Source organism: Elephantulus edwardii, unplaced genomic scaffold (assembly GCF_000299155.1).
Source record: "Elephantulus edwardii isolate Elephantulus edwardi_28Jun2011 unplaced genomic scaffold, EleEdw1.0 scaffold00016, whole genome shotgun sequence".
NCBI classification, from domain to species: domain Eukaryota; kingdom Metazoa; phylum Chordata; class Mammalia; order Macroscelidea; family Macroscelididae; genus Elephantulus; species Elephantulus edwardii.
Genome location: NW_006399766.1, coordinates 2,113,968 through 2,129,631, shown reverse-complemented (window position 1 = coordinate 2,129,631; position 15,664 = coordinate 2,113,968). Strand labels below are relative to the sequence as shown.

The 15,664-nt window shown below is 38.6% G+C and overlaps 1 protein-coding gene across 1 annotated transcript in view; it reads left to right on the top strand.

Annotated features, from left to right (window-relative positions):
• The first annotated feature begins 6,098 nt into the window (after nucleotides 1-6,098).
• The window catches only part of LOC102867769 (chromosome unknown open reading frame, human CXorf22), a 187,476-nt gene continuing 177,910 nt past the window's right edge, over nucleotides 6,099-15,664 (top strand). Inside the window, exons 1-4 of the mRNA XM_006881848.1 lie at nucleotides 6,099-6,290; nucleotides 13,634-13,688; nucleotides 14,304-14,326; nucleotides 14,821-15,027. Of these exons, the coding sequence (XP_006881910.1) occupies nucleotides 6,099-6,290; nucleotides 13,634-13,688; nucleotides 14,304-14,326; nucleotides 14,821-15,027 (477 nt within the window). The remainder of the gene's footprint in view (nucleotides 6,291-13,633; nucleotides 13,689-14,303; nucleotides 14,327-14,820; nucleotides 15,028-15,664) is intronic.

Below are 15,664 nucleotides of genomic sequence, written 5' to 3'. Positions count from 1 at the left end.
CGGTACACTCACACAAAAATAATAAAATTTAAAAAAATTAAAAAAAATCTTTAGCAAGATTTGACTTCTATATGATATTAATGATACTGTTCAATAAGTTCTTTACTGAATAACCTTTTCTGGAAATGACAAAAAATATGGATTCCTTCCAGTTTGTTTTCCAAGGCCCCCAAATTTTTGGCTTTGACTAGTTGAGCATGTTCAGGCTTGCACCTTTTTGTTGAAACTCTTCAACTGGTGTTCCATCAATTAAAACACCTCAGTTGGCATTCATGACATATATAAAACTGTCCACTCTTAAAAGGCACACTATACATTCTTCTTAAGCACATGTCAAATAATATCCAGAACAAACCATAGGTTAATTCACAAAGCAAACCTTGAGAAATGCAAAGACACTGAAATACTACAAAAATAGAAGCCAACAACAGGAAAATTAAGGGGTAAATTTGTATTGATACCCTGCTATGTAAAAGAAGAAACAAAAATATTAAATTAAAAAAACTTCTCACAACAGATGAGAATGAAAAAACAACGTACCAAAATGTATTATTGTTGTTCAGAACCATTGAGTCAACTGCCATTCACAGCGACCCTATAAGCAGCATATCTGAACCAGTGCCATCCCTGACATACTCAAACTCATTGTTGTCGTCACTGTTAAAGTCAATCTATCTTCTTTTTTTAAAAAAATATATTTTTTATTGATTTTCTTATAGTAATACCTTTACAGTATGTTTTATTCATATACATTTTCCGCTAGTAGTTTATTTACAAAATTCTAATACAAATTTGAACAAATTCGTTCCATTTCCCTCACTCCTCCACACATCAAATTGTACAATGCAATGATTAATCCCCCCTTCCTCCTGCACATCCGCATCTCTCTGCTTCCAGCCTTTCCCACCCATCCTGGATCCTTATACTCATTCTACAATAATGGTTTTTTGGTTTTTGGCTTTTTAATTTTTTTAATTTATATTTTATTATTTTCTGTGTGTGTGTCCCGTCAAATTGGATCTGACTGGTACAGGAGGAGATGGCCCCTCCTTCTCCGGCAGAGCATCTGGTGGATTCGAACCACATATCTCTGGGATTGCAGTGCAGCTTCTTGCCACTAGGCCACCAGAGCTCCACTACAAACATGGTTTTATACAATATTTACCCTTATGAGACTGAGTTTACTCAGCATAATGCGCTTCAGTCCCTCCCAAGTTAAGTAATAATTTACAAAGTTATTATCCTGTGTGTTGCATAGTATTCCATTGTGTGAATGTACCACAGTTTCTCAATCCATTCGTTTGTGGTGAGAAACTTGGGTTGTTTCCATGTTCTTGAGATGGTGAATAATGCTGTTATGATCACTGGTTTACAAATCTCAGTTTGTGCCTCAGTTTTCATATTCTCAGGGTATATTCCAAGTAATGGAATAGCTGGGTCATATGGAATTTCTATGTTCAGCTTTTTGAGGAGGCACCAAATTGTCTTCCAGGATGGTTGCACTGTTTTACAATTCCACCAACAAGACATAAGAATTCCTTTATCACCATATCGTTACAACAGCTATTACTTACTGCCCTGTTAAACTTTGCCACTCTTACTGGAGTGAGATGGTACCTCATTGTGGTTTTGATTTCCTCTCTCTTATTGCCAGTGATTTGGAACATTTCTTTATGTGTCTGTTTGCCATTTGAATATCTTCCTCTGTGAAAATTCTTTCCATGTCTTTTGCCCATTTTGTTATTGGGTTTTTAATGTTTTTCTTGTTAAGTCAATATATCTTCTTGGATGTCTTCTTTTCTTTCTCTGACCCTCCATATTTCCCAGCATTCAGTACACTGTTCAAGAAGGAAAATGCAGAAAACCTTATACTTCCTGTTCTCAAAATCTACAGTAATCGAAACAGCATAGTACTGGTACTATAACAGATACACAGACCAATGGAACAGAATTGAGAACCCATAAATAAATCCATACACCAATGGAGAGTGTTGCAGAAGGTGTCTCAGCCGACTTCATACCACACAGGTATGAATAACTATGTCTGCCAGAAGCCCCTGGGTCAAGCTCACCTTCAAATTTTGGGGCCTGCGGGCATTTGGCACCAGGGCCAGGAAGACAACATTATATACCAAATCTATAGGATTCATTAACTTCCCCTGGGAAACTCTTGTAGCATAAATAGAGGAAAAGACACCCTAAGGCACAAGAAGTCAATCCTGGAGCAAAAGTTCAAAACTCCCGAAGTCAAGAGATACTGCCTATAGAGGAAGAAAATGTCAGTAGCTTGAGGCCTTAGGATTCACAGAAGCCCACATCAAGGGCTGGATAGGAGAAATTTATGTTGAATGGAGTAGGTGGGAGTAAGTGTAAATGCTGATGGAACAGGGAAAGGGGTGGCTCAAAACACACCTGGCAAGGGTGGGGACAACAGAATCTATTGGTTTTTTCCTACTATTGGGAAATATCTTTCATTCGCTCTTCTCTCTAAATTGCTTGTCTGTCAGATAAGGTTCTAAATATGAGCAATCAAATTAACACTGACTAGTAAAAAGGATTGGGATACACTTCAGAAACAGCAAACTTTTGAAAACCCTATGTACAAAATAACACACATAGACTAACAGAGCAACTGAGGCAGAGTTTTCAAGTATGGAAATACAAAGGAAGAGGAACAGTTGTAAGCAGACACTAGTGATTGGAACATGGAATGTGAGAACAATGAATGTAGGAAAATTAGATATTGTTAGGGAAGAAATGGAATGCAAAAATATCAACATACTAGGTATTGCTGAGATGAGATGGACTGGCATGGGACATTTTGAGTCAGATGACCATATGATCTATTACTCTGGACATGAGAAGGTAAAAAAAAAAAACAACTGGGGTTGCTTTTATAGTTAAAAAAAATCATTTCTAGATATATGCTGAAATACAATATTGTGAGCAACAGGTTAATAACCATACACTTACAAGGAAGTCCAGTGATTACCACCATCATTCAAATATATGCACCAACAACCAGAACCAAAGAGAAGGATATAGAAGATTTCTGTCAACTTTTGTGGTCAGAGATTGATCGAACATACTGTCAAGATGCATTAATAGTAATAAGTGACTGGAATGCAAAAGTTAGGAATAGAGAAGAAGGATCAATAGTTGAAAACATGGATTTGGTGACAGAAATGAAGCTGGAGATAGAATGGTAGAATTTTGCACAATCAACGATTTATTAACTGTAAATACATTTTATAAGAAACATAAACACAGGCTATACACTTGTATTTCACCTAATGGTATGCATAGGAATCAGATCGATTACATCTGTGGAAAGAATCATTGGAGAAGCTCAATATCCACTGGGAAAACTAGGCCATGTGCTGATTGTGGAACAGACCACCAACTACTCATATGCAAGTTCAAGCTGAAGCTGAGGAAAATTAAATGAAGTCCACAAGAACCAAAATGTGACCTTGAGTCTATCCCAAATGAATTTCAAAACCATCACAAGAACAGGTTTGTGGCCTTGGACATTAACGAACGAAGATCAGATGAGCTGTGGGAGGACATCAATAATATCAGCAAGGAAGAATGCAAAAGGTCATTACAAATACAGAGGAGGAAAAAAAGACCAAGATGGATGTCAGAAGAAACTCTAAAAATTGCACTGGAGTGCTGAGATGCCAACGCAAAGGTCAAATCAAGATACTAAGGAGTTGAATAGAAGATTCCAGAGGGCAGCGCGGGAAGACAAAATAAAGTATTACATTGAAATGTGCAAAGAGCTAGAGTCAGAAAATGAAAAGGGCCGAACTTGCTCAGTATTTCTTAAGCTCAAGGAACTGAAGAACAAATTCAATACTTGAGTTGCAATACTTAAGGATGCTTTGGGCAGAATATTAAATTATCCATGAAGCATTAAAGGAAGATGGAAAAAGTATACAGAGTCATTGTACCAGAATTGGGCCAGAAGGAATTGGTGGACACAGAAGAATTTCATGAAACAATGTATGAGCAAGAGCCTGTGGTGATAAAGAAAGTAATTCAAGCTGCTCTGAAAGAATTGGTAAAAAATAAGGCTTCAGGAATTGATGGCATACTGATTGACATATTTCAACAAACAGATACTACTCTGGATGTGCTCACCAAGTTGTGTCAAGAAATCTGGAGGACAACCACCTGGCCTACTGACTGGGATAGATCTATATTTGTTCCCATTTCAAAGAAAGGTGATACAACAGAGTGTGGAAATTATTAAACAGTATCAATGACATCACATACAAGCAAGATTCTGCTGAAGATTATCCAAAAACGACTGAAATGCAGGCTGAATTTAGAAGAGGCTATGGCACTAGGGATATTATAGCTAATGTCATGTTGATCTTGGTTGAAAGCAGAGAATACCAGAGGAATGTCTATCTGTGTTTCATTGACTATGCAAAGGCATTTGACTGTGTGGATCACAACAAACTGTGGCTAATTCTGATGATGGGAATCTTGGAACACTTGATTGTGCTTACGCGAAATGTATACTTGGATCAGGAGGCAGTCGTCAGGACAGAGCAAGGAAACACTGCATGTTTCAAAATTGAGAAGGATGCTCGTAAAGGATGTGTCCTATCTCCATATCTTTCCAATCTATATGCAGAACAGATTATCTGGGAGGCTGAGTTCTATGAGGAGAAGTGTGGCATCAGGATTGGAGGTAGACTCATCAACAATCTGTGTTATGCAGATGACACAACCCTGCTTACTGAAACTGAGGAGGACATGAAACACTTGCTACAGAAGGTCAAGGACTGCAGCCTTCGCTATGGATTGAAGCTCAACATCAAGAAAACAAAGATTCTCACCACTGTGCCCATTGGCAGCAACATGATAGACGGCGAAGAGATTGAGATGGTTGACAGGTTCATTTTGTTGGCTCTACAATTCAATACCCTTGGTACCAGCAGCCAGGTAATTAAAAGAACAATTGCATTGGGAAAGTGTTCTGTCAGAGACCTCTTCAAAGTATTGAAGAGCAACAATGTCAGACTGGACACTAAGGTGCACCTGATACAGACCATGGTCTTTGCAATTACTTACCATGCATCAGAGAGCTGGACAATGGCTAGGGATGACAGAGGGAGAATGGATGCCTTTGGGCTGTGGTGCTAGAGAAGAGTATTAAATATACCATGGACTGTTAGGAGAACAAACAAGTTTCTCCTGGAGAGGGTTAATTCAGGCTGCTCCTTGAAGGCAAGGATTCTGAAGCTTTGTCTGACATAATTTGGACATGTTGCAAAGCTAGATTAGTCCTTGGAGAGGGATGGCATGCTTGGGAGGCTGGAGGGACAGGGTAGGAGAGGAAGATCCTCGATGAGATGGATTGAGTGTCGAGACAATAAGATTAGCAAGGGATAGAGATGGGTTTACGGCTATTGTACACAGAATCACCATGAGTCGCTGATGACTTGATGGCACATAACAACAACAACAACAACAACAACAACAATGGACAGCTGACCTTTGACATGGGGATGAAATTTATTAAATGGGGAGAAAGACACTCTTTAGCAAATGCTGTTGTTGTTATGTGCTGTCAAGTCAGAATTCATTCATAGCACACCCTCCAGCAGCTTCTCAGAGGCTGTAAATCTCATAGGAGGATATTACCCTGTAGATCAGCTGATGGGAGCCACCAGTGGTTCCTTTAGCAAATAGTACTGTCAAAACTTGAAATATTTTTACAGAAGATTGAAACAAGCTTCATACTCACATAATTTACAAAAACTAACTCAATATTGACCAAGGATCTAAGAGTAAACCTTAAGACTGTTTAGATCATCAGGGGGGAAAAAATAGAAGCAAACTTCAGAGCCCTAATCAATTGTCTAAAGGTACCGTCAAATATAAAACACATACTCAAGAGAGGATAAATTAAGGAATGGAACTTCCTAAAAATTAAATTCTTATGTATATATAAAATACGTCTTAAAATAATAAAATGAAAACCTACATAGTGGGAAAAATATTTGACAAAAACATATCAGACAAAGGGCTACTATAAAAAAATTTCAACTCTTCCACCTGCCCGCCGCCGAACAGCCATCATGGATACCAACCGCGTGCAGCCTATCAAGCTGGCCAGAGTCACCAAGGTGTTGGGCAGGACCGGTTCGCAAGGGCAGTGCACGCAGGTGCGTGTGGAGTTCATGCACGACACGAGCCACTCCATCATCCGCAACATGAAAGGGCCCGTGTGCGAGGGCGACGTACTGACCCTGCTGGAGTCAGAACGAGAGGTGCGGAGGCTGTGCTGAGGCCGCCACCGGATCCTCCATGTCTCTTCTGCTTGGCCCTGGAAATGATATTCATCGTTCATTAAAATCTATGTTGTGCTAAAAAAAAAATTCAGAAAACTGTTCCACATTAGCAAGAAAAGGACAAATAAACCAGCTACAAAATGTGGAAAGATACTCCACCAAAGAAGACATTTGAGGAAATCAAGATGGCAGTGGTGGATGAAACAACATAAATAGCTGAAGGACCAGCAACCTGCATAGAAAAGGACCACCAGAGAGACAAACATGGAGTGCAGAGACTGACGTGGCACAACGCAGAGAGTAGGAAATTGAGTCAGAACATTTATTAAAATAATTAGTTTGAGAGTCGTAAGAGCAGCAAGCTACGGGGCCTGGCAGAAGCCACCAGCTGAGCCGCAGTTGGACCCTCTTGCCAGGAGCAAGCAGGTTAGCGGGAAATTGACTGAGTTTTCTGAAGGCACATGGACCCGCCAGGAAGAAGTAGTTCAATGGGAATTTGACTGAGTTTTCTTAAGACCTATTGGACCCAGGGCCCCGCTGATGTGCAGGGCTGCTAGGCGAGGGCCCCTGGGTGAGTACCACTGGGCAAGGGCTACTGAGCGAGAGCTGCTGGGTGGGAGACAGACAGCTGGAATTTGAGTAGGGACCCCCACATGTGAGCACATCCGGACAGCTGAAATCTGAGTAAGATCCCCTCATGTAGTTGACCTGCTCCCCATTCACCTCCACTCCAGTCCATACACATCCAATCATTCAATGTGATTTTAATGTGGAGCACCTTGATATGACTTAGCTATGAGAGGCTACTCTCACAGGCCCTGAACTGAACTTTCCCTTGAGTCAGAAGTTCAGAAAGAAACACAGGCAGAGTAGCTACCCCACCAATTTCTAGAGCAGTATCTTCAGATCGAGAACCTAGCTTTCCCTCAGGCAAGAAAACCTCTACTACAGCAATGTCACATAGCAAGCACAAAGCAAGATGTCATCCCCAAAAGATGACACAGGATAAATGGAGTTCCTGAAGCCAGAAAGTCTGACAGAACTTGCTGACATGGAATTTAAAAGAACAATGATTGAATATTTTCAATGGGTGAAAGACAAACTTGAATAATTACAGGACACTACAAGCAAAAACCAGGAAGAGCTTAAGAAAACAATCCAGGAAAATGCAGCTAAAGCACATGAGACAGTAGTGGCCCTGGAAAAACAAGAAATCATTATCCAAAATATGAGGTCCAATGTTTCAGATGCTGTCAACATGATGGAGGAACACATGAGCAGAACTGAAGAGATGGAACACAGAACCAGTGAAATAGAAGATAGATTGTCACCACTGATCTGCAAAAGAAAAAGAAAAAAGGATCAAAAAGGAAGAAAAAAGAAGAACGCCTAAGAATATATATGGGACACCATCAAAAGAAATAATATGCACATCATTGGAATCCCAGAGCAGGAGGAAGCAAGTAAAGGCACCAAAAAAGTTGTGGAAGAATTACTAGAGGAAAACTTCTCAGGCATAACAAAGAATGAGAGAATATATATTCAAGAATCTGTTTGAACACCATATAGAATAGACCCCAAAAGAAAAACACCAAGGCATATGATAGTCAAATTCGCCAGAACCAAAGATAAGGAGAGAATTCTCAAAGCAGCCAGGTAGAAACAAAGAGAAACCTTTAAGGGAGAGCAGATAAGACTAAGTTCTGATTTCTCAGCAGAAACCATGAGAGCAAGAAGAAAGTGGAATTACACATATTGAACACTCAAAGAATACAACTGTCGAACAAGAATACTGTACCTAGTAAAATAGTCCATCAAATTTGAAGGAGAGATCAAGATATTCCCAGAAAAACAGAACCTGAGGGAGTTTGTAAAAATGAGGCCAGTGTTGTAGGAAACAATGAGAGATGTCCTTCTTACAGAGATGCCACAGAAAGCAGGATGGACCAAAGTAACTGACAACAACAACATAAAAAATAACTCAACAAAATGATAGCAACCCCCCCCCCCAATAATCACACTGAATGTGAATGCTTTGAACGCACCACTGAAGAGAATAAGAGTATCAGAACGGGGAAAAAAACCACAAAAAACCAAATCCATCAATATGTTGTCAACAGGAGACACACCTGAAAAATGAAGATAAATAAAGATTAAGAATAAAAGGGTGCGAAAGAATATACCAAGCAAATGACAACCAGAAAAAAAGCAGGAGTAGCGATATTAATCTCTGATAAAATAAATGTCAATTCTAAAACTACCACAATAGAAAAGGAAAGTCACAACATAATGCTTAAAGGGTAAACAGAACAAGATTAAATAACATAATAAATATCTATGCATCAAATGAAAGACCTGCAAAATATAGAAAACAAACAATAACAAAACTGAAAAAGGAAATAGACAACACTACAGTAATAGTTAGAGACTTCAATACACCCCTAGCAGGAAAAGATAGAACTACCAGAAAAAACTCAACAAAGATGCTCAAGAATTAAACCACACTTGAAATAACCACACTCAAGGAAAAAACCACACTTGAAAAAAACCACACTCAAGAAATAAACCAACTTGACCTCATAGATATTTATAAGGTAAAGCACAAAAAAAACCCCACACTATACCTTCTTCTCCATTGTGCGTGAAACATTCTCCAGAATCAATAACATTTTAGATCTCAAGGCAAGCATCAATAAATTAAAAAACATAAAAATAATACAAAGCATGTTATCAGACCCCAATACTACAAAAATAGAAATTAATAACAAGAGGGCAAAGGAGAAAAAACTCCCCATACATTTGGAAGCCGAAAGACACCTTGCATGAACATGACTGAGTACTAGAAGAAATAAGAATCAAATTAAAAAGTTTCATGAAACAAGTACAAAAAGCCTTTGGGAAACAGCCAAAGGAGTAACCAGAGGTCAATTTATAGCAATAAGCAAACATATCAAAAGGCAGGAAAAAATAACCATTGACTTTCTAAACCAACATCACCAACAATTTGAAAAAGGAAAGCAAGAAAATCTGACACCCTCTAAAAGAATTGAAACGATAAAAGTTAGTACATAGAGAAGTGTACTCGGGGCAGGGGGTGGGGGAGGGAAGGGATGGGGAAATTGTATACCAATGAAGAATTTTTTTTTCTTTTTCTTTTTGGAGAGGGGAGTGAACTGGTGGGGAGGGTTGGGCAGGGAGAAAAGTGTGGCAATGAATGAATGGAAATCCAAAATATCTGTAAATGTTTATTAAAATAAATAAATAAATTAGAGCAGAAATAAATGAAATAGAAAAGAGAAAAACAGTTGAAACCATCAACAAAACCAGAAGTTGGTCCTTCGAAAAGGTTAATAAAATAGACACACCACCAGAAAAACTAACAGAGGAAAAGACACAAATAATCTGAGGAAAGGATGAAATGGACAATGTCACAATAGAACCAAGTAAAATAAAAAGGCTAACATTGGATTATTATGAGAAACCATATTCAAACAAATATGAAAACCCAGAGGTAATGGACAAATACTTAGAAATGCACAACCTACCTAAACTGACACAAACCAAAATGGAACACCTGAACAGATCCATTACAAAAGTAGAAATTGAGAACTTCCAACCAAAAAAAGTCCTGGACCAGATGGTTTTACAAGTGAATTTTATCTAACATTTGGAGAAGACCTGTCACCAAATTCTACATAAACTATTCCAAAAAATAGAAAAATATGGAATTCTCCCAGACTCATTCTATGAAGCAAACATATCCTTGATACCTAAGCCAGGTATAGACCCCACCAAAATAGAAAATTGTAGGCCAATATCTCTCAAGAACATTGATGCAAAAATCCTGAATAAAATATTGGCCAAAAAAATCCAAAGATACATAAAAAAAATTCACCATGACCAAGTGGGATTTATAACAAATCTGCAAGGATGGTTCAGCATAAGAAAAGCAATCAATGTAATTCATCACATTAACAAAGCAAAGAACAAGAACCACATGATCCTATCAGTTGATGTATAAAAGACCTTTGACAAAATCCAATACCCTTTCTTGATTAAAAACTCAACAAAATAGGATTAGAGGGGAATTTCTTCAACATAGTAAAAAGTATATATGAAAACCCAAGAGCTAACATTGTTCTCAATGGATAGAGATTAAAGGCATTCCCCTTGAGAAAAGGAACTAGACAAGGATGCCCACCATCACCTTTCCTATTCAATATTGTACTATTGTCTTAGGGTTAACAATAAGACAAGAGAAAGAAATAAGAGGTATCCAAATTGGTAAAGAGGAGGTAAAATTATCTCTCTATGCAGATGATATGATAGTATACTTAGAAGCCCTAAAGACTTAGCAAGAAAACTATGGGACGTAGTTGACCAATTCAGCAAAGTGGCAGGAAACAAGATAAACATACAAAAATCAGTTGGATTTCTCTACAGTGACAAAGAGAATACAGAACTGGAGCTAAGAAAAACAATACCCTTCACAATAGCTAATCACAAGATTAAATACTTGGGAATAAATCTAAGAAGAAGCATAAAGGATCTAGTCAAAGAAAATTACAAAACATTACTTCAAGAAACCAAAAGAGATCTGGAGAAGTGGAAGAATACTCCTTGCTCATGGATAGGAAGACTCAATACTGTGAAAATTACAATACTACCAAAGGCAATTTGCACTTTCAAAGCAATCCAATACAAATACCAATTACATTCTTCAACAATATGGAAAAGGCAATCACCAATTTCATTTAGAATGGAAAGAGGCCCCAAATAAGCAAAGCACTCCTTAAAAAGAGAAACAAGGTAGGAGGCATCTCACTCCCTGATTCTAAATCCTACTACACTGCTTTGGTGGTCAAGACAATGTGATACTGGAACAATGACAGACTCAAAAATCAATGGAACGGAATTGAGAATCCAGAAATCAGCCTTATCTACCTACAGTCAACTGATTTTTGACAAGGAGATGAAATCAGTTAAGTGGGGAAATGACAGCCTTTTAAAATAAATGGCACTGACAAAATTGGAAAACTATCTGCAGAAAACTCAAGCAAGAGCCACAGCTCACTCTATACGCAAAAAAACAACTCAAAGTAGATCATGGACCTAAGACTAAAACCAAGGACTATAAACTTCATTAAAGAAAAGCTTGGAAGAACTTTAAAAGTCCTACGCCACAACATAAACAGTCTTCCAAGCCTCCTCAAAAATCTTCAACCAGGAGAGGATAAAATAGATGAATGGGACCTTCTAAGAATCAAATCTCTATGCACATCCAAAAAACTTCCCCGACAGGGTAAAAAGGAAATCCACAGACTGGCAAAAAGTATGTGGTAATGACATGCCAGATAAGGTACTTATATCTAGAATTTATGAAATACTTGAGCATTACAACAAGATAAAGGTAAATAACCCTATTGATAAATGGGCACAGGATATGAACAGACTCTTCACCACAGAAGACGTTCAGAAGGCCAAGAAACACATGAAGAAATGTTCAAAATTCCTAGCTCTAAGAGGGATGCAGATCAAAACAACTATGAGATATCATCTCACTCCAGTAAGAATAGCAAAATTTAACAGAACAACAAACAACAAATGCTGGAGAGGTTGTGGAGAAACTTGAACCCTTATTCACTGTTGGTGGGAGTGTAAAATGGTGCAATCACAATGGAAGGCTGTATGGAGCTTTCTAAAGAAGCTACAAATAGAAATACCATTTGATCCAGCAATGCCACTACTGGGAATATACCCTAAAGAAACCATAACTGTCACCCATGTTTTTGCAGCTTCATTCACAATAGCAAAGAGTTGGAAACAATCCAAGTGTCGATCAACAAAGCAATGGATAGAGAAGCTCTAGTATATTTACACAATGGAATATTATGGTGCATTGAAAAACAAGGAACTCATGAAATATTATACAAAACGGATGGCTCTGGAGGACATCATGCTGAGTGATATATCTCAGTCACAAAAGCACAAATACTGCGTAGTGCCACTGCTTTAAAAGCAGACTGACATCGCGGTTGGGTGGAGACTGAAAAAGAAGGGATAAATAATGCATTAAAACAGATGAAGGGAAGGTAGTCCTTACAATAAAAGGCCTACTGACTAGCACTTTGTCTATTATAGTATGAAGGTTACATAAGATGTAGAGGCTCAACTATGTCATTTATTGTCTTAAGTCCTGGAGCAAATTCCATCTACCACTGGGTTGTTTTACAACTAGGAAGTCCGCATGCAAGGCAGAGGTGAAGTAAGGAACTGCTTATGAGGTTTTCTGTCAATTCCAACAACTAAGAAATAGTGAGAAGAATTGGGACCTCAGAAGGCTTTTAGGACCAAATAGTAGGCTCTTGTGTCCAGGAGAAAACGAATATACTTAGCAGTAATGTTAATGCTCACCCACAGCTCTTCTGGGAGGATATAAATAGTTGAAGCATCCTCCTTTGTTTCCAGCTGGGAGCTGGGGCCTGTCAGTCCTGTCTGCCACGAGGACCTGATGTGGGCCACCTTGGCCAAGCGTCCTTCAAAGCCACACTTAAAGCGAGTGAGTGGGAGCTTCCTCTCTACTTCCTTGCCTATCTGTGGCTCTCATCTGTGACACTGTCTACTGAAGTGGCCCAGCTTTCCACAGTGGAAGCAATTCTGACCTGCTTTATTACCTTTGGGTGGCACTGTATATGAGTAAGACTTTCTTTTCCTGACACAGGCCCTAAACTGGCAACAAGAGCTGCCCCAATAATTTTGGACATTCTCTGGTCTTTTCACTTCCCTCTAGATCCCAGTTGTTAGAAGAGGGAAAAATTTAAAAAAATGTATAACAAATAATTTTGAACATTATAATCTTTTAAGCTTAAGGCTAGAAATATTAACAATATCATCATTTCCAATCCAGAAATACATGATGCTCCACCTTCCTAACATGTCTTTTTCCTAGGATGAGCCTCTCCTAAAAACATGGCCAAAGTAAGTGAGTTAAAGTTTCATTATTCTTACCTCTAAGGAGGACCTTCCTTGAATTTTCTACTTTCAGATACATAGAAAGCAATTGCAAATATAGTTGGGATCAGACATATCTGGCATATATTATTCTTTAAATTGACTAAAAAGTGTAGAATACTACAAATAATATTCTCAGATTGCAGTGATGTTAAATTAGAAATCAACAACAGGAAAATCAAGGGAAAAATTTGTACTTGCAAACTAAGTAATACCCTGCTTGAACTCTACTGGCTAATGTAAGAAACAAAAAATTTAAAAATATCTTGAGACAAATGACAGTTAAAATAGATCATGCCAAAATATTTTAGAAATATATGAATCAGGATGATATGTATGACATATTATCTTATCCCAGCAACAAAAGTAAAATTCAAGAAAACAGGAAACATAAAATGCTGATAAGGATGTGAAAAGATTGAAATTCTCATACACTGCTTGTAGGAATGTAAAATGGTACAACCACTATGGAAAGCAATTTTTTATTTCCTTAAAAAAAAGTTAAAAGTGGAAATACCACTTGATCCAGGAATCCTACTATTAATCGCACATCCCAAACAAATAAGAGCTGTAACTTGATCAAATATATATGCTCATTTCTACTACAGCACTTTTCACAATATCAAAGAAGTGGATAAAGAAAGTACGGTACACTTACACAATCCAACATTGACAAACAATGAGAAATTCTTGAAACCCCAGAGTAATCTATAGGACATAGCACTTAGTGAAATAAGTCAGTCACAAATAGGATAAATATTTAATAAAAGCACTATCTCTTAAAAAAATCTCAAAGCGTCACATAAATATGGAATCATTCTAAAATGGCTACAAGGAACTGTAAGGAGGGAGAGAGGTGTAGAAAGTTTATAAATAGATATTTAATACTTATAATTTAGATAAGTGAAGGAAAACATGGCATGAAGTTGTGAGTATTTTAATTAATGTTATGGGACAAAGTGTGTATGAATGATTGAAAAGCCATATACTCTGTAAACCTTCACGTAAATCATGATACCTATTTAAAAATCTTGCCTTATGGCTTTGGGCTGCTCTACTCTGATAAAGGCTGCATCTCTGGAGTTCTTTCCCAGACTACTTAAGCCTACACTCAGGTTGACACAGAGCTGAAGCTGGTAGAACTTTAGACAGAGGCCAGTGTGCAGCGTCAGATGGTTGCCTAGCGACAGAGGCTCACATTGGACCTGGACTTGTTCCTCAAATGGTGGTGACCTAGAGCGCCAGCATGGACAATAAGAAGGGAGATCCGCCCAAAAGGGTCACTTTGGACCTTGATGAGAAAGAATCCTCAGCACCCCAGGAGAAGGAGAGGGAGACTGAGAGCAATAGGGACAGGAAACCTCCAATGACTAGGGAGAGGAGGTTATCCTCATTAATACGCGAAAGAGCATTGTTTCCCTTACAGAGATTGTCTTTGGTCCCTGGACGTAGGGGATCTTTGGTAGCTGGGGAGAGGGGACCTTTAATTAACCGAAAGAGAGGATCATTGGATTTTACGCTGAAGGGACCCTTGGTCCCCCAAGAGACAGAAAAACCTAGGAAGGAAGTGCAAATGGAGGTGTTCCCATCAGAGTTGAGGTTTGTGGACGCATTGGTGGGGAAAGTGTACCGCCTCCCAATTACTATACACAACCAAGGTTGCTGGAACCAGAAGATACGCTTTCAGGAGCCTTTCAATCCACAGGTGACACGCCAAAGGGTGCTAGTGCGGGCAGGGGCTCTGAGAAAGCCTATCCACCGGGGGGGGGGGGGGCTTTTTTTCGGCCCATTATTAGGGGGGAATTGAACTTTCCAGGGCATGCAAGTGCTGATTTTTGTTAACTCGTGTGTGTGTGTGTGTGTGTGTGTGTGTGTGTGTGTGTGTGTGTGTGTGTGTGTGCACGCACGCACGAGCACTTGCGTGGGTCTTTTGGTTTGGTTTGTTTTAATTCCGAGTTGACGTTTTGTTCCTGTTCTCAGGCTGGGAGATTGCAAGTGGGGGAGGAGGAGGAGAGGACAAGGAAAGATGAGTTAACACTTTCTTTTTTTCATCTAAGATTTGAAAAAAAAAGGGGGAAAGAACTCTGTGACTTTGAAATCACAGAAATCTTTGCATCTTGACTTCATGATATATTGTTGCTATTTTTGATAAATGCCATTGAATTGATTATGACTCATCATTATCCGAGTAACAGAAACTTTACACTATTCTACACCATCATGCCCATTACTGCAGTCATTATGGCTATTTTAAACAGTATAAGATCTTTATGTACTTCAGACGGTTCCCTAATGTCCCTTTCATATAAAGTATGCACAGTGATCAGTCCCAAAGGTGAGCT